This window comes from Rhinichthys klamathensis, unplaced genomic scaffold (genome assembly GCF_029890125.1).
Source record: "Rhinichthys klamathensis goyatoka isolate OS25496 unplaced genomic scaffold, OSU_Roscu_1.1 h1tg000407l_1, whole genome shotgun sequence".
NCBI classification, from domain to species: Eukaryota; Metazoa; Chordata; class Actinopteri; order Cypriniformes; family Leuciscidae; genus Rhinichthys; species Rhinichthys klamathensis.
In genome coordinates this window covers 1,383,195-1,402,929 of record NW_026606908.1, presented here as the reverse complement: position 1 = coordinate 1,402,929, position 19,735 = coordinate 1,383,195, and the positions used below count along the sequence as shown (strand labels likewise).

Genomic DNA, 19,735 nt, shown 5'->3' with positions numbered 1-19,735 from the left:
CCTTTTAAAAAGTCGGCATGTATGTGTATGATGTCTTGTGTTTTAAAATGTGTTCCGATCGCTTAACGTTAACTGTTACCTTGAGACCACCTGCGGAAGAGGGATGCAGGCACTCCTCCGCCACTGGGTCTGCCCCACACCAGATCCACCACTTCTTTACTCGTATCTGACATTTCGTCTCTTGATCTTCGTTGATTTTAAGTCAAAACCAAGCATCAAGACCAATGGAGATCCTTGTGACAGCTAACCACTCTAGTGCACGCGACGTGGCTAGCGTACTCGTCCTGGCCTGCTTTTGTATTCCGCTGAATCTTAAAGATTTTTCTTTGGTGGCATTGGCCACAGATGCGCTACTGGTGCGTAAACTGTCCCGCGAGCGACGAATGATCGAACGCTCGCGCCAAAAATCGTGAAAGAACGTTATATTTTGAATAATTTACGCAGCCTCTAGCGACAACACACCACAGCCGCTCTGTTAACCTCATACGGGTTTAATTTGTGTATGAAATTAATGTTATCTTACGTCTTATCCAGTAAGTTATTCGCTTCCTTAATACAAGGTTTCTATTCTGCCTGTTTAACTATACAGGCCTGGTATGTCCTCACTGAAGTAGCAGTAACTCACTCACCATACGGTCTGTGGCTTGCTATATCACCTAACGTCAAAAAAAAAAAAACGCTTAGTTCGTTCCTCCGACTGCCTATTTTAAGAGTTGTCAACTCCACTCGAGAACACCGCGAGAAAATACTGAGGATTTCAATGTAAACTGCTCGCTATGGTAACTGCAGAGTGCTCTATGATCCATTCAGTTTATTTACTATGTTCCTCCACCTCAAGTTCGACTTTGTGAGAGATTGGTTCAAATCGAGAAGGTTCTGGTGACGTTGAGCGAGAAAAAGATTTGATTGGCTCTTCTGTCCATCAATCACACGGCAACGATGTGACGTCTTGTTTTGCCCGCCTACAACACGGAGCCTGAGCTTGAATATACACAGTAATCTTGGCTAAGTAATGTTACATAAGAAAGAGATTAGGCAGCCATAAATTCTTAAAATACCAACAGTGAAGTAGGCGCACCTACAGAGGCTATAGTGATTTATTGCCGACAGTGTTACCTTCTAAGCCTATAAAGTGTGCAGTGAACAATAGATGGTCCAAAAAATGTTTCTTCCTCTAGTCTAGATACTATAACACACCTATACATTGTAAATATACATGAACACTGCATATTTATATATAGCCCTTTGGCAAAATGTTGCTTTGGGGTAACTACTATGCGATTCATTTATGTGTATAAATTAACAATAAAATTGTTAATAAGTAAAAAAGAAAAGAAAAAAGACTGGCGGTCATTTAAATATCTTTTTTTAACGTGGTGCAATTTTTCACCCATTCAAAAACTGTTAGTGTGTATACCATATACATATTTCACCAATACTTAGTTTAAAATGATTTAACAACATTTCTCTTTGCTGTTATTTACATACCTGGCTTAAACATACCTTGCCTATTATTTTCTAAACTTTTAGTAATGTGGCCCATTATTTTTCTGAAATGAGCATTGAGAAGAGAATCACTTTAATGGGAAACAAAATCAAACGAAACATCTGCGCTTCAGCGACATACGCTTCAGAAATCATTGGAGACTTTTATTTTGTTAAAGATGTAACAGGAAGTCAATCCTTCTCTTTGACTTTTTCACGTTTAGCCCATGCGTATTTTCAGGCAGGCAAGTGAACGCTCCTCCAAGTGGAGAAGTCTTTTCCTCTACATACAAAGTAACATAAATACACAGTTTTTATCTAACAACAATGGGCGGACAAGCAAAAACTAAAAAGAAAAGCAAAGCTAAAAGAAAAGACACCAAACCAAATGGAGGTATGTCAGTTTTAGCAATCAGTAATGTTAAACTATCTGGCATTGCTGTTAAACGAAAATTATGACTTTAATACATATTATTTAAAATCCCACATCAATTAAACCCATTTCTTGCTATATAGACTGGACATGATAGTCACCTCTGCTTGTTTTGACAATAACGGTTTAATGTAAACATGACACTGCAATGTCTCTCATGTACCATGTGGCGTTTATTGTGATTTTTTTTTTGGGGGGAAGAAAAAGAAGTGTTGACAAACTTGTCATAACTGTATTTAATCTAGAATTATTTACATTAAACTAATTTTGTAGCCACATCCTGTCCTCAAAAGGTTTGATTTGGTTGTTACTAACAGATTTTTAATATATTTTTTATGCTCAGGTGCCTTGATGTCACCACAGGAAAGAATGAAAGCAAAGATGCAGGAAAGGGCCAAAAAGAAAACAGCTGAAAAATACACTGTTGATCAATTATTGGAAAAGGTAACATGTTGCCATATAATGGATTTGAATGGAAATTAAATATTAGATCTTGTTTTCAGATAGTGTACTTTCTCCGTCCCTCTCAGACTGAAGAGTGTATAGACAACTTTGACTTTGACATGGCCAGTCTGTACTGTCAGCGAGCGCTGGATATTGAACCAACTAGCCTGACCATCCTGGACATGCTGGGGAACATCTGCGCCGAGCTGGGAGATGTAGAGAAAGCTAAACAGATATCCTTTACACATACTGTGCTACCACAATTCAATGGTCTTTGATTATGAAATCACTTGAATACTGTCGTGCATATATGTAACCTGTACTGTCCACATGAAGCTTCTAGTCTTGTTTTTCCATTTGTTAAAGAGGGTTTGAGCGTATTTGTGTGTTATTGTCCTTGACAGCGGTGTGCGTGTATCTGAAGGCTGTGGAGCTCAGTCCAGATGAGGGCCACAGTAAGTACATGTACCTGGGGCAGATTCATGCAGGCATGGAGGCTGTACAGTACTTCAGTAAAGGAACTGAGGTCATGCTCAACACCATGGACAAACACACCAATGAGGCAAGACAATGCTGATACACAGTTCATGCATTTTAAATGAATTTTTGGTTCACTTGATTGTTGCCTTTACACATTTATATACATGATACAAATATTTATATACGTCTTTCAAAAGTTTGAGATTAGTAATTTGGAAGAAGTTAATACTTTTATTCTGCAAGGAGGCATTCAATTGATAAAAAGTGACAGTAAAGACATTGTTATGAAAAAAATAAGTTTAAAAAAATGCTATTGTTTTGATATTTCTATTCATCAAAGAATCACAAAAAATTATCACATTTTCCAAAAAATAATAAGTAATAAAAAAACTACTTATAATAAATGTTTCTTGAGCATATTAGAATGTTTTTGAAGGATCATGCGACGCTGAAGACTATGTTGATGAAAATTCAGATTCGCCATTACAGGAATAAATTACATTTTAAAATAATATTACAGTAGAAAACTGTTATTTTAAATTGTAATAACATTTCACAATATTACTGTTTTACCTATATTTTTGATAAAGGAAATGTAACGTTGGTGAGCATAAGAGACTTCTTTCAAAAACATTAAAAATTCCTACCAACCCCAAACTTTTGAACAGTAGTGTACATGCTATTAGCCGATGCTTTCTTTCCAAAGGAAATTGTAGGTAAATCCAAGTAAAATGTAAATGAGACTAGGGATCATTTTCGCATAGAGAAGTTGTCTCCAGGGCTATACTGTATGTTTGGAAATGAGTATTCTGAGTATTTCAACTCGGTGTATCCAATTATACAAATACTTGTTTTCGATAGCAGTTTTGTACGTTCATTTCAAACAAATAGTTCATAGACATCTTAAATTGGAATACTTTATGGTATGCGCCTATACAGAAATTGGTGCTGAAAAACATTTACTGAAAGAGCAAACAGTGTGTCAACTAGCTACCCTATATTGTGAAATGGGCGATGACCCACAGTAAAGCAGGTACCTAATACTACACGTGAAATACTAAGGCTAAACCGAAAGTGCTGGTCTAAAGTTGCGCACACAGTTCTAGTTTAGTAAATATAATGGACAAGTACTAAGATGAGCCAGTGAGTCATAGCAAGAATAAACCACGTATATTTTTAAGAAAACACAGTATGCGTAGAGTTGTAGCAGGTTAACAGAAGATGTGATTGTATGTGTTTTAACATTTCACAGAAGCCTGAAATGGAGAATGACTAGCTGAGACCAGAATTTTACTCTCTAAGATACAAAGGAATTGTAATGTTGTTTTGAGCTCCCAGAGCTTTAGCTAATGTATAATGGATGCATTCCATCATTATGGTGCGTTTTCCCAGTGGACAGCACTTTCTTTGCATTGATTAAGTTAGTTGCTGAATCAGAGTAGTGCTTTCTGATATAGTAGCAGGAAGCATTTAGTCATGCTGAGCCAGTCTCACCATAGGCCTTTGTGTGACGATTGTGTCTGTCTATGCAGGGCACGTAAATGGAATATACAGAAGAACAGATGTGTGGTGTTCCTGTAGGTGGAAAGCTATTGAAAACCACTTGGTCACAGACATTGTTTTACATCAAAGCAAACTGCAATCAATTGAAATGACCACACATGCTGTTCTTGTTGTGCATACATTACTGTGTATTGGATTGAAATGCTGTGAACAATGCTCTGAGCTTTGTGGCCCCATGGGTGAGACATCCCTCCTCAGTGGTCTAAATGATTTGTCAAAAGAAAGCAGCTATTGGATTTCTTTAGTGTTAAATGTGCAGTTCAATCTTTCAGCACTAGAGGGCAGTCAAACGTAAGCAGAAAAACAGTGAATTCACGTTTATTTGTATAGCGCTTTTCACAATACACATCATTTCCAGTCCATATTACAATTTAGAGTGATCTGTTATCAGAGGTAACTGTCTAAGTCATGTATTTCAGAAATGTACATATACAAAATCACAGTTAGCTAAAAATGTATTAATTTAAACAATGTATTAATTGAATGCAGAAACAATGAGCTTATTGAAGTAATGAATAATTTTTTGTTAACAAATGATTATGACATTTAGAAAATGTAGCATTTGGTGCATGCTGACAGTGAAGACCTGTAGAGCAGTGGTTCTCAATCGGTTTGACTGTGACATTTTCTTCCAGTATTTCTTCTGTAATTATGACAAAGCTCCTTATTTTTTGTGACAGAGTGTGTTAATTATGATTCCAACATGTTGCAGCATGTTATGTAAGCTATAATATATTAATTTCAATTATTCTAAGTCGTCCTGTGGCCCCGCCTGGGTGTCCAGGTTGAGAATCACTGCTGGCGGGTGATATTCTGTATTTTTATTTCTTATTATCAGACATTTGACAATTTTCATATATTATAATAACTGATTGTGAATATCTCTTGATTGTGTTAAAGGGATAGGTAATAATAATAAAAAGAAATACACACACAAATTTTAATAAAAACGAAAACAATTAATAATTTAAAAATGAAAATGCATTTGAATATAATTCATATATTAATAAAATGAAATTAAAATTATAATTTGCCATGAAAATATTCTAAAACTATTGTGCTCTAGTTCCAAGTCTTCTGAAGCCATAAGATGGCTTTGTGTGATGAACATGTGCCATATTTATTTTGAGATCCTCAACGGAGACTTAAATTTGGTCTGTTTGTCACACAAAGCTTTCATCTAGCACATGATTCTTATGTTTTTTCTTTTCTTTTAGGAACTGTTTGAACAAAGCTTGTTATTGTATTCCACGTATAAAAAAAAAAAAAACGTGTACAGGTTTGGAATGAAATGATGAATTAATGAGTGAATTATTATTTTAACTCATGGTCATGTGTGGATCTGTGTCCTGATAGGCTAGTGCATTTGGAGCGGCCGCATTCCCCTCTGAGGTTGCTGTCACAAGGAAGGAGGTCTCTGTGGCTTTCTGTTCCATCGCTGAGATCTTCTTCACAGATCTCTGGTAAATTTCTTTTCCTTTTGACACAGATTTATGCTGGCATTTATTCAACTTCTGCCAATCTTTGTTTGCTCTGGCCTTTCTCACTCTTTTCATTTCTCAACCTCTTTGGCTTTCTAAAACCTGATGACATGATACGTACCTGATGAAATGATATGCCACACACACACAAACACACACACACACACACACACACACACACACACACACACACACACACACACACCTGGGAGAGCGCAACAGACATGAGCCCATCTGTTCTGAGGCCTGCAGAAAAGATCTAATCACAGACTGGTTGATAGAGGGATAGAGAGAGGAAGTGGGTTGGGAATTCAGGATGGTTGAATGGTAGGAGAGAGATGAAATGTAGATCTGGATTGGGGATGCGCTTAGTGTTGATTGCCGAGGATCTTGGCATAGCGTGACTTCATTCAAACCTTGAGATTGAAATTCAAAGCATCAGGGAAAGGTCAGGTTTATTGACTATGTGTAAGAATCATACCCACCCAGCAAAAACTCGTTGAAAAGACGTTGAAAAGATGACATTGCCAGACGTCTAAACAACGTTAAAATTTGGTTGAAAAGTGAAAGGTGAAAAGACGTCTTTTTCAGGTCGTTGAAAAGACGTCTTTTTCAGGTCTTTGAAAAGACGTCTATAAATGGACGTCCCACTCACGTTTAAATTAGGTTGTAAAGTGAAAGTTGAAAAGACGTCTTTTTTTAGGCATAATTTTCATGAATTCATGATTATATTTAATATTCATAATTACTGTCAAAATAAGACAATTCACAAAAGTTTATCAAAACATTTATTGACACATAAAATACATCTTTCAAGTAAGCCTGCATTTGATCAAACATAGCCTAAAAAACTGTAATATTGTGAAATATTACTACAATAAAAATAACTTCTCTATAAATTTATAAATAAATATACATGTAAATATATAGTAAAGTGTAATTTATTCCTGTGATGGCCAAGCTGAATTTTCAGCATCATTACTCCAGTCTTCAGTGCCACATGATCATTCAGAAATCATTCTAATATGGTGATTTGATTCTCAAGAAACATTTATGATTATTATCAGTTGTACTGCTTCATGTTTTTGTGGAAAATATGATTCAGCTTTCAGTATTCTTTGAAAATAACTTTCAAAAGAGCAGCATTTATTTGAAACAATTTTTTTTAAAACAATTTAAAAGACTTTACTGTGATTTTTGATCAAATGAATCCATCTTTTCTGTATAAACATAATTTTTCAAAACAAGAAAATCTTTAAAATATTGAAAATGTTTATAAAACAGACCAATAATAACCACATTAGAAAACATTAAATGTATAGTTCACACAAAAAATTTAATTGTCATTAATTACTTACTCTCATGTCGCTCCAAACCCATAAGACTTTTGTGCAGAACACAACAGGAGATATTTTTAACAGATGCCTTGTGTGTGCAAGAAAATAAAACAAAATTATGTATCGCCGACACACGTTGCACCATGAGATAACTGACTCTCACGCCAACACAACACTGATGAATCGTGGTGCTCCATGAACACGTGTTCAGCATTCACATCGCTTCATAAAGTTGAGGTTTAACCATTGGAGAGTTATCATGAGCATTGTAATGTTTGAAACGGATGTCATAACAAATGTCAGTAGACCGGGATGATTTTAAACCGAGTGGTTCATTAATTAATCCGTACGATCTTAATAGAGTGTTTTCACTACACGTCATCAATCCGGAAGTTGGTCATTTTGGAGGCACTGAACGTAAACAATGCCACTGAACTGAACGGACTTGCATATTTGGCTGATTATTGCTGCTGAAAAATGGTCGTGTTTTGGTCTGTACTAATCGGTCGCACCGGGAAAAAAGAATTCGAGTTATATAGACTGCCAAAAGTTAAAGAGAAGAGTGCAAAAAACGGATGAAAGAAGGTGTTTGTGGTTGAGAGGCACAGCATCAGCCACATGTATAAATGAAGCGTTGACTATGGCTAAAATGTTGACGTAAAGTAGTTAACTATGGCTACATTCACACTGTCAGTCCAAATCCGATTTATCTTTGTATCCGATTGGAATCTGATCTAAAATGATGTCCACACTGTGTATCGCAACTGTTCAGATCCGAGTCGTGTGTTCATGCAGCTCTTTGGCAATGACATTGTGTTGATGGAGGGGTTTGCATTTGCAATAGAGATGTTGTCTTATTTAAATTTAACAACATGTAAATGTGTATCCGCCGCGCTGGACTCGAGCTGCAGAACTGGACGAGGCTGGTATGCACAGCTTTTTTCCGCGCTTATCTGCGCCGGTTTCAAAAATAATAATTTTCTGCTTGTCCGGCTATTTGCAACAACACAGCCTTGTTTCAGCAGCGACTTTTAGCATGTTCCCTATAACAACGTCTGACGTTTACATTTACGTGGCGTGAGAAAGTCACATACCACGCGAAATCCAATCCGAGCGTTCAGACTGAAGCAGATTTCCTGATATGTGATTTTAATAGGATTTCAAACCACATATGGATGTAGCTTGAAACGGATTTCATGTGGGGTTTTTTTAGACTGACAATCTGAACGTAGCCTATGTGGGATAAGAAATAGAAGGATGAATAGCAGTAAGGGCTAGAGAAGCTAGCTCGTTCAGATCTTTACCAGATATTAACTTTAGTTCGTCAAAATTCCGCGCTCTTTCCTGCTTACCAAGTCCTTCTCTATATGATTTTGCAGCTTCCATGTGTTTTTTTCGTAGTTTAGACATAATAAATTAGTGTAACAATGTGTTCAGTAGTACATAAACAGTGCAATCCATGCTGTTGTTTACATCCGAGCCAATATAGCCGTGCATCCGGGTAACTGGCCAAATCGTGACGTAGGTGCAAACCCTCTATTGGTTATTTTTATAATGTCTTACCTTTCTGAAGCTTGAAAGTGGTAGTTGCATAAACTGTGAAATTGAGGGACAGAAAGCTCTCAGATTTCATTAAAAATATCTACATTTGTGTTTCAAAGATGAATGAAAGTCTTACAGGTTTGCAACGACATGAAGGTGAGTGACGAAAATTTTTGGTCAAATTTTACACATTAAATCAGTTCCCTCAGGGGCACCAATAGATCTCTTCCTGATCTCCGATCTTCTGGTTCTTCTGCTCCTTCCACCATCCCAACCCCAGACTATTGAGCCACGACTGACGTTTTTACTTTGAATGCTTTAGCCTGGTGAGAAAGAAAACAATAACCAAAATGTACATTTTAAAAAACAAAACAATGGCTGTCCAAAACGTAAAGTAAACACTTGAATTTTTCCTATACATATACGTGCAAGATTTCAGTCATAGATAAATTGTAAATGTTTGCTTGATCAGACATTACCTGTCTAGCGATATGTTTATGCTGAAATATAATATTGTTTTGTGTTTTAAAATCATCTATCATGTGTCATTTTGTAGCGAACTGTCTCGTGTGATTTAAAGTTTTGAGGTTCAGAACTTCTGATAAGGGAAAATAGTGAGTTTTTAGGGAGCGAATGTTTCAGTGCACTGTAAGGATTTTGTGATTTAAGACAGCCCTTAACCACTGACTACTGAGCTAGGGACCTGAGTGATAAGCACCCAGAGTTTAGCACCTTGATTAGCTTGTTCAGGTGTGCTGGAGGTTAGAGCAAAACTTTGTTATGAACATGACACATCAGAGATGCAGGATGGCTGCTAGATTGATGACTTACAACAGTGGCATCCAGACCAGACCAGACCAATGTTCTGCAGAGTTTCTGGTGATGTTTGGTCAGCTGCTCAGATCTGATTAATTGGGGTTGGAGCTAACAATACTGAAAAGAGAAAGACAACCAATATTATTACGTTATAAATAATTTGTTCTGTGTTCATCTGCTTACCTGTACAAAGTATGCATCATCAATAAACTGTATTGAATTTGATATTGTAATAACACTGTTTTACTACATTAATACTAACTACAAACCTGATTAAAAAATGACTGGCGGGCAATGGAGGAAAGCCTTATTTTGCCCTCCAGGTGGGCGTTCCTATAATGGTGTGACGATAAATTAGCTTAATTCCATTCATCCATTGACCAATTGCCAACAAAATCTTTACAAAACTATCAAAATATCTCATCTACACATAAGATGCGATTAAAATCCCAAACTTACAGCTCAAGTCTATAGTTAACGTTAACCTAACTTACCTCTAGTTAGCCTAACGGTTGAGATGCTAACGGACTTTTTCGAAGACACTAACCACGTAAATATTCAACGGAAGCGAGTCATTTACATGAAAGAAAGTGTCGGACACATTTGTATGTACTATTTGTGTAATTTTAGGGACTAAACTTACCTGAAAGTAGTGAAAACAACAGCTAGAGACGGAGTTGTGCTGCTTGTCAGTTGAGCTGCCGCCCGGTATCCATGGTAACGCTGTCCGCTCCAGTTCAAATGCGGCTCGAATATTCAGCGCGCGCGCCCATTAAAACACGTAGAGTTACGCAGCATTTACATATAGAATAGATGGAGTGAATTATTTGATAATCAGATAAAAATATCCTGAAACTTGATACATTATTAAGTGGATAGTAGGCCTGTGGCCATCGTCAAACTGTAAATGGAATGATCATATAAAGCAGTAGCCTAGGCAGGCTATTGAAAATGTAAAACAATGTTTGAAGTCTAATAGTCTAATAATATAATATAATATAATATAATATAATATAATATAATATAATATAATATAATATAATATAGCTTTAGAAATGGTAAACGTGGTGTAGATTTCTTTTTTTTTTGCAAAAACATTGATTAAAACCTACATGATAAGGCATTTTCTCATGTACACAGATTACAGATGAAGCATGAGGAACAATTTATAAACTATGTTCTATGTATTTTTTAAATACATTCCAATATGCAAGCCAAGCGTTCTTATAATGGTTTGGAGGAAAATGCTTAATGTGGAGACTAATTAAACGCGTTGCGTTCATATTCTGGGCTCATCTGATTGGCCTACTTTATTATGATTTTAGTATCATAACGATTAATAAATGCACGCACAATTATCCGTGAACTTGATAAATGTTGCAGATATGTTTTACTATGCATGCACAAAAAAGTGCCTTTCAACTTGTGTGTGCAAAATTCTGAATTAAATGTGTGCAGCAATTTGTACAAATAGAGAGTCTGTATACGTTATAGCCATTAAATAAGCCCAGTTAGTTTCATATTTGTTAAAATATTATAATGTGTTTTTTTTTTCATCTATGTTGATTATGAAAGTGAACAGCATGAGTAAGATATAGCCTATATGTGTAGGCCTAATATATCGGGAGACATGCAGTTTTGGTCAGACAGGATTTTGACTACATTAAATTTTGTTTTGTAGAAAGCCTTTCTTAAAAATGAATTTCGTTTTGTATAAATTGTATTTTAATTTTAATAAATTTTTCATCAACCAATTGCCAGGATTTAAAAAAAATAGCAAATATAGCAAACAATATAATCATGAGCGCCGGCGCGGTCACTGCACTCATTGCATTGCTCTGGAGCGCATATCATCATAAATTAACCACAACTCAGCGTATGTCTCAAAGACATGAGAAATATAGAGGGCTTGAAATGTCTTTAAACAAAACAATTCAAAACGAAAAGAAATAGGCTAGCTACCCTCTGATTATGTTATCCATTTTGTGCATTTAGGCGCGTTCACTACGGAGATGGAGATCTTCAAATTCATATTTTGCAGCGGACACCGAAAACACTAGTTTATTAATAAAAATAAAATGCAATAAAAATCAATGCACGCGTGTCACCGGATTTACAAATGCACATCTTGCTTGTTGCACGCACACATTATGTCAAAATTACAAGATATTATGTTGAACATTATTAATAATACATAATAATATGTGATTGAATGCTGAATGTTGTGCTTGGTTTAATTTAAATTTAAAACCTGAATTGTGATAATTAAAATAATTGAATATGATATATTGAGTGGCCAAGTTTTGCTCATTTATTAAAAGTAGCCTATACATAATTGCGCAGGTCCCCTGTCAATGATCTAGCACCCCCTCAGCACCTGCGTTAAAAATTCTCTGGCACCGCCCTAAGAGCGTTTTTTTTTTTTTTTGGACCAAATCAGACGGACCAAACAAAGACCAATTTTCAACGTCTTTGTTTGGGCTAAATTTGGACCAAATCAGACGGACCAAACAAAGCCCAATTTTCAACGTCTTTTTTTGGGCTAAATGAAGGCTATGACGGGCCGACTTGATTTAGCCCAAAAAACAACGTCTTAATGACGTCTGGTGCTGGGTGGGTACCATTTCACACATCGATGTACATTATGAAGGTACAGCAGCAGCATCTAGCAAAGTACAGTTTGTCTGTGCCTTTTCTTATTGATGTACTGTATGGTTGAATGTGTGTATCTGGGTGTGTTGTTTTGGTAGATGTTTGCTGCAGGCGATAACTGGGAAATCAAGAGCAAAAAAAAGTGTATGTGCTAACAAATAATATTTTCTTCAGTAGTGTGGATGGATGCCCTTGGGTGCTGTGGAAACTCTGGTTTAGTTCAATTATTGGTCAAACTTGTAATTTTGTGCAGACCTTGTACACAGATCAAGCTACAAGACACAATGTTTGTATGTTTAAAAAATAACCGGAGTTCTTATATCATTTCTGTGTGAAAGTGTTCACACACAGGTTTTTATGCAGTTTTTTCCCCCATATCCCCCATACTTCCACTTTTCCTGTACTGCTTTTTTATCTTATCCTATGTCCTCTTAGCCTTATCTTATACTACTTCAATGTACTCTACTTTCTTTCACCTTATATAATTTATTAACTGTTATCCTATTCTATCCTTATCCTTTTATCACATCTTCTTGTCCTATCCTTCTACCTCTCATTGTTTTGGTTTGGAAAAATGTAAATTTAATTAAAGTGTTAAATCAAAGTTATTGATTGATCATAATTTCTTTGAAAACATTTGGACACAGGTTTTTACACCAAAAAAATGCATACACATGGTTAGTGATGATAACTTTAATAACACTGAATGATTTTTATGTGCTTTAAATAACTATTTTCTTGTTTGACAGCATGGAGGAGGGCGCTGCTGACCGCTGTAAAGAGGCCATCGATAAAGCTCTACAGTACGACGAACATAACCCTGAGGCTCTGCAGCTGATGGCCAGCTATCTGTTCAGCATTGAGAAAACTGAGGTACAACAGGACATCTGTGGAGTGAATTACCCAGAGTTCCCCTCACCATCTCACTGGATCACTGCACTTTTAGAAAGAAAAGCGTTCTGAGCTGCGGGTCATTATGCAGTCATAATTACTGTAGGTGGAGAGCAGCTGAGAGAGCTGAGTCATGTGTTTCTGAGAAGGAGACACAGATCAAAATTGTGTGCAAGAGAATGGGCGAGTAAGAGAGACAGGTTTTTGGGAATGTATGCTTGTTTTTGTATGAGAAATAGTCAAAGATGAGAGTTAGGTCACAGGTAATGAATTGTAAACCATTAATAGAACAAGCTTGTAGAAAAGGACCCACTGTGGGACTGATTTTCTACAAGTGCAAACACATTCGCTTGGATGCAGTTCCTCATTGAACCATTAGGGGGCAAACAGACATAAGACCAGCACATCTACTAATCCTGATCTACCCTCTGAGTTGAGCGTCAGTGTGCAGCTTAAAATGCTTGCAACATTTGTGAGTATTTTCACTTCAGAGGACAGTTCCATTTCCCTTCAGAGAGCTGACAGTAGAACTTGACTTAACAATCATAAGCTTGAGTCTCTTTGTCTGCTCTAACCTCAACCTTTTTCATGCTTGTACTTTTTCATCTCATCCTATGTCACTCCCTCTCATCCTGTATTGCTCCCTGTAGTTCTTTACCACATTCTATAATCCTGTACAACTTGCTCTTATTCGTGCTATTTCCTACCTCCTCTCAGTGTATGCGACATCCTTTTGTCTTATCTTACTTTCTCTCATCTTATTGCTCCTTATTGTCCATTCTATTTCGTACTTCTCAGTTCTCATCATATATGGTACCACTTCCTCTCATCCCCTCGTTCTCATTTTCCTCTCAACGTTTTATACTTCCTCTTATCCTTTACTACTTCCTCTCATCCTATCCTACTTCATTTTTCTCTCATACCACGACAAGTTATCCTACTTTCTGTCACTTCTTTTCATCATATACCACGTCCCCTCATCTTATAGTGTCATGTTGTACTATCCTAATTCTTGTCATCCTATTCTGCTTCCTACCCCCTCATATCCTATCCTATTTACTCTGTTCCATGACTGGTTTCTCTCTTCTCATCCTATATTGTTCCAGCTTGTCTTTTAACACTTTCTCTTATCCCGTACCACTTCATCTTATTCATGCTATTTCCTTCGTCCTCCCATGCTTTACTACTTTCTCTCATCATATACCATATATTATTCCCCTTCTATTTCCTACTTATTTGGATCATATACAGTGCCACTTCCTCTCATCCTTCATCACTTCTTCTCATGCTGTAAGACTTCCCCTCATCTTATCTTACTTTCTCTCGCTCTGACCTACTTCCTTTTATCCTATCCTGCTTCCTCTCAATGTATTATACTTCCTCTCATCCTATCCTACTTCCTTTCATCTTGTACTACTACCTGTTAACCTACCTTCTGCCACTTCCTCTCATGCTTTACTACTTCCACTCATTCTATACCACTTTTTATTACCTATGCTTAGTACTTTCTTTGCATCATATACAGTACTACTTCTTCTTCTCGTCCTGTATCATTTGATTCATTTCCTCTCATGCTGTAAGATGTCCGCTAATTTCTTTCTCACTTTCTCTCAATCCAACCTACTATTTCACTTTATCCTACCCTACTTCCTCTCAATGTTTTCTACTTCCTCTTATGCTTTACTGCTTCCTCTCATCCCATCCTACTTCCTTTCATCTCATACCACAACCTGTTGTTGTATATTGTCACTTCCTCTCATTCTATACCACTTCTTCTCATCTTATAGAGCTTCCTGTTGTCCTATTGTACTTCCTAGTTGCCATAGTATTATATTTCCTGGTTCTGAGTCATTTTTATCACATCCCACTACCTCTCATATCATCTTACTTCCTCTCATGCTATATCGCCTAAGCTATTTCCTACTTATTTGCATCATATACACTTCCTGTCATCCTTTATTACTTCCTGTCATTCTGTCTTACTTTCTCTCTCCCTTACCTTCTGCCTTTCATCCTATCCTGCATCCTCTCAACATATTCTCATACCAATACCTGTTAATATCATACATTCTATAACTTCCTCTGACCCTATACCACTTCCTCATATCTTTTAGACCTTCCTCTTGGCCTATCCTACTTCTTGTCTTTCTATTCTATTTCCTAGTTCCTTGTATCCTATCCCATTTCTCTCATCACATCCCATCACCTCCCATCCCATCTTACTTACTCTATATACTTACTCCTATACCTCTTCCTGAGGCATGTACCATGTACCTGTATTTTTAGTTTTACAATCAGAATACTTGGAGAGGCTCTTTCAAATTTATTTGATCCTCCTTTATGCAGGAGGGGCGTGACTACCTGAAGAAGAGCGTGTCGTCATGGTTACCTAGCCTACAGAAAAAGGAAGAGTCATTGGTGAGCGCAGCACACGACATGGAGGAGGAAGAAAATCAGACTAAGGTGCGTATACAGGTGTTTGTGTTCCAAAGGCAACAGAGAGATAAAGATAGGATGCATAATGACCTTTCCTTTGACCTCTTTCTGATTGCAAGGCAGGAAATAGCACTGCACTTAAAGAAGGTTTTAGTCTGGGAAAGATAAGGGAAGAAAGGAAACGAACTAGCTTATTTATGTTTTTATTTTTCTCTCAAAGCCAGGTCAAGGCTGTGGCAGTCTGCTGCATGGCTAGCCCTGCGGCCACACGTGCACACGCACAGCTCCCCCATCAAGTGACCACGCTTTCCACTGAACCTGTTTTTTGCTTAAGGCTACACATTTCATGCTTTTTCAAAAACATATTTATGTTACTGTGTCTAAATGAATTTTTGCAGTTCATCTGTTAAGTAGGGCTTTACGCTGCTGAAGAAACCACAGAAAAACAAGCCTCACCTGAACTGACTCGTTGAGGGAATTTATAAAAGTTTGTTTACTTTCCTACTGGTTAAAATTTCAGGGAACTTGCTTTGCACTAGACATAAATTTGTGATATGTAGATGCAGCTTTGCAAAGTTTGGAAAATCCTGGCAGGTTGGAGAGTATGTGCATCTTTGAAGCATGTTGTAATCAGGTTCAGCGCTCTTATCAACTCTTTTTACATAGCTGATTTAGAAAACATTTATCCAGTATAGAGACGAAAGAGATTGTGTTAATATGTGAAATACAATAATGAGCCTGATAACATCACAGACAAGCTACAATGAACACAAGAGATGAAGCGAGATGATATGTTGAAATAGAGAATAGTGTTTATGAAGAGGATTATTAAAATGTCTATTTAGACCTTGAGAAAATCAGTCACATGCAGAACTTAATGGACCATTAAGCCCAAAGTATACTTCGGCCACCCACCACCCACGGGACGTAACTTTTGTCATCAGGAGGGTCTGCGGACTTCCGCACACCCCGTCCACGTGAGGCCCAATTTTTGTAAAATGTTATTTTAGCATCACATCAGCATATTAGAATGATTTCTGAAGGATCATGTGATACTGGAGTAATGACTGCTGAAAATGCAACTTTTCCAATACAGGAATTACAGTTGAAATTATATTCAAATAGAAAAGATTTATTTTGAATTATACTAATATATCACAATATTTCTGTATTTCTATATTTCAATTTTATTAATTAAAAAAATGCAGCCTTGGTGATCATTATAGACTTATTTAATAAACATCCTTATCCATATAATAATCTTATCCATTTTTGGTAGTGTACTTATTTTCTCATTTTTATTAATGTTTATTAATCGTTATTGAGTCTTTTAAATCAATTTTCATATAATTTTCTCATCAATTCACATCATCAAGTCTTTCATTACCCTTAATTTACCTCTCAGTTAATATTTATTTACATTTTTGTTTTAGAGCAACATCCCACCATATGAATCCAGAATAACTACAGCCAAACTGCTGATCGAGGCCGAGGAGTATGAGGTAGGACAATGGTCTAGCTCAACACTTTTAAGAAGATCATTTCAAATGTTTCAGTCAGTTTCCTTCCAGTATAGAATTCACATTTCAGAATGTTCAACTTGAACGCTTCTCTGCCAGGCCGAACTGAAGTGTCCACTGAATGTTGAAGTGGAGCGTATAGTACCTGTCAGTAATTCTTTGAGGTCTTAGCGGTGGTGGTGATGTCTTATACACGGATTCAACTGATGAGCTTTTTTTAAGCTATTGGGTTAGAAACTGTTTCATAATAGGGCATTGGATCCATTCTATAGCCAGTCAATTATTTTATTATCTTGTGTTAGCACACTTTAATCCAAACCAATCCGTTCTTGCTGTGCAAGCAAGTTTAAAGACCTATAGAATACAGCTTGTACAAGTACACTAATATTAGCTACAAACAGGCTTAAAGCTGTCAGTGTTGTGAGTAATGAGAAGGTTTAATGTGTGCTCTATTGCAGCTGTAGAGTAAACCATCACCCAGTGTGTTGTAATATTGTATAATTGTCAACGGAACAATTATTTACTGTCTAATGTGTATTTCTGTGGCTGATGAGTTGAACAAATCAGCTATACCTCATAAGATTCCACTCACCAGCTCTGCAAAGCGAAAGAGGTGTAAGTGCGAAAATAAGTAAATATTGTTAGTAAATATTGACGTTGTATTGAGAGGACTGATCTTCACATACAAATATTGATGACTAGTAATTTTCTTACTTATTGTGAAAATTAATCCGCAAAATAAATTAACTGACAGCTCTTATTCAAATAGAGAGTGCTGATATTGACAGAGACAGAAACATTACTATAGACAACAATATATATATATATATATATATATATATATATATATATATATATATATATAAGGTACAGCTAAATGTGACAATTATCATATGGGTTTATGTCACAAATGAGTATCAGTAGCAGTATAAGTATCTACTGGCCTTCATTTAGTAAAAATATATTATTAATATTTAAAATAAACAGTCTTAAAGTTGTTTCTTTTCTGTGGTATAGCATTTTAAAATTGGCTGTTTATCGCTTATCAGTCATAACATGAAAATAATTATCAGCTCATTGTTTTATTCCAACACTTAGTGAGCAACCTACATAGACAGAATTTCTGAGTGTCATCAGATGGATTCAAGCATTCCATTTCCAATGATGCCCTAACATGCTGTCTACTGTCTAGGTAGGCAGCTCATTTGTTTATGAGACACAGCCATTCAAAGTTGAGGTGAACTGTATAGTCCTCCAGTGTTGGTTAGTAGTTATGTCTATCGTGTTAGTGTAATGGAGTCCCACAGCTGTTTTCTGAGCGAGACCGTGTCCACGGTTATTAATGCTAAGACTATAGATTTGTTTCCCTTTAAACTCTTTTCTCATTTTCTATCAGCGCTAAGGCGACCTCTGAATAATGCAGGAATGGTATTTTATTTGCACTTATCCTTGACCTTTCCAGTTGAGTGTGAGTGTGCAGTAAGACTCTTTTTGTACAGAGAGTGTGAACGTCCTGACACCTGTCCAGCACTCGGAGAGAGGTATTGGAAAAAGTGAGAGAACAGAGAATTTAAATAATAGCGAAAAAGGAAAGAGAAAGAATGACAGGGTCGAGAGACAGAATGAAATAAGGCAGGACCAGGATGAGATGCTATAAAAGTGAAAGTCAGTTTGAGAGAGAGAGAGAATGATAAATTGGCAGCTGTGTGGAGCTCACTTTTCTTTAGTTCTTTTTCACACTTGCTTATATTTGTTCGGTTCATCCTGAGGAGACAGTGAAGGACTGAGTGCTGCAGCCTGACTTTAAAAGCGTCTACTCTCCCTTAGCCGAACACAAATAGAATCTCCTCTCAGCACGGGGGACGTATTAATATTAAAAACCAGTCACCTGGCTGTCTGTCAAAATGATGCCAAAGGTTGCAGGGTCATCTCTGTGACAGCGGGTGTTTAGACAGAAGCCGGGCCCCCCAGCAGCAAGGCCCTTTGATTGGACAGCTGGGAAAGGTGAGCACTTCTAAACAGGGAGAGAGAGAAACAGGATGGGCTATTTTAGATATCTAGAGGCAGTCCAAGCTCAAGATGCTGGTGTAAAAACTCAGTTTTAAACATTCAGCAAAACGAAGCCCAAATTGCTCAAATAATTTTTTTTTTGTAGTAAACATCCCTATTCATATTTTACATGATGCCTTACTACACGTAATAATAATAAATAATCAGCTAAATAAATGAAAAGTATATAATATAAAAAATATGAACTAAAACATAATAATGAACTAATAATGTAAGCTACTTTTCACTGTTTAGTCAGACCCAGTGGATGAGCTGGGACTTGTTGCTACGATATTATCATATCTATTGATATCTGGCTCATGACACACAAATATATCCTGCTAAATTTATGGTAAAAAAATAAATAACTGTGGTTGCAATGTTTCAACTGTGGTATACTGTGGTATATTTCATCTGAACTGATTAAGTGTTTCTCGCCCTAAATTATATGGTAATTAATAGTTTTTACTTTTAAAAAATCCACAATTTTGTCACTATTTTACACAAAAAAAGCATATAATGTGTTGTTAAAATATTTACAGTTTTTACAGTGTATGGGTTGGTAACTTGATAACATGGGTTCGATTCCCAGGGAAAGCAAGAACT

At 36.5% G+C, this 19,735-nt stretch overlaps 2 protein-coding genes and 1 long non-coding RNA gene across 3 annotated transcripts in view; 1 reads left to right on the top strand and 2 right to left on the bottom strand.

Moving 5' to 3' along the window:
- mindy3 (MINDY lysine 48 deubiquitinase 3) overlaps nucleotides 1–606 on the bottom strand; it is a 52,378-nt gene extending 51,772 nt beyond the window's left edge. Inside the window, exon 1 of the mRNA XM_056234837.1 lies at nucleotides 80–606. Coding sequence (XP_056090812.1) covers nucleotides 80–173 — 94 coding nt within the window. The 5' untranslated portion in view covers nucleotides 174–606. The remainder of the gene's footprint in view (nucleotides 1–79) is intronic.
- A 1,114-nt stretch (nucleotides 607–1,720) lies between these two features.
- si:dkey-12j5.1 (uncharacterized) overlaps nucleotides 1,721–19,735 on the top strand; it is a 91,844-nt gene continuing 73,829 nt past the window's right edge. Inside the window, exons 1-8 of the mRNA XM_056234862.1 lie at nucleotides 1,721–1,879; nucleotides 2,262–2,362; nucleotides 2,449–2,595; nucleotides 2,775–2,924; nucleotides 5,762–5,868; nucleotides 12,983–13,106; nucleotides 15,471–15,587; nucleotides 16,994–17,062. Coding sequence (XP_056090837.1) covers nucleotides 1,813–1,879; nucleotides 2,262–2,362; nucleotides 2,449–2,595; nucleotides 2,775–2,924; nucleotides 5,762–5,868; nucleotides 12,983–13,106; nucleotides 15,471–15,587; nucleotides 16,994–17,062 — 882 coding nt within the window. The 5' untranslated portion in view covers nucleotides 1,721–1,812. The remainder of the gene's footprint in view (nucleotides 1,880–2,261; nucleotides 2,363–2,448; nucleotides 2,596–2,774; nucleotides 2,925–5,761; nucleotides 5,869–12,982; nucleotides 13,107–15,470; nucleotides 15,588–16,993; nucleotides 17,063–19,735) is intronic.
- On the bottom strand, nucleotides 8,946–10,307 carry LOC130070461 (uncharacterized). Its single transcript, XR_008803885.1, has 3 exons — nucleotides 10,225–10,307; nucleotides 9,597–9,698; nucleotides 8,946–9,088 (listed from the first exon to the last, which is right to left on the bottom strand). It is a non-coding gene; the product is annotated as an uncharacterized LOC130070461 (long non-coding RNA).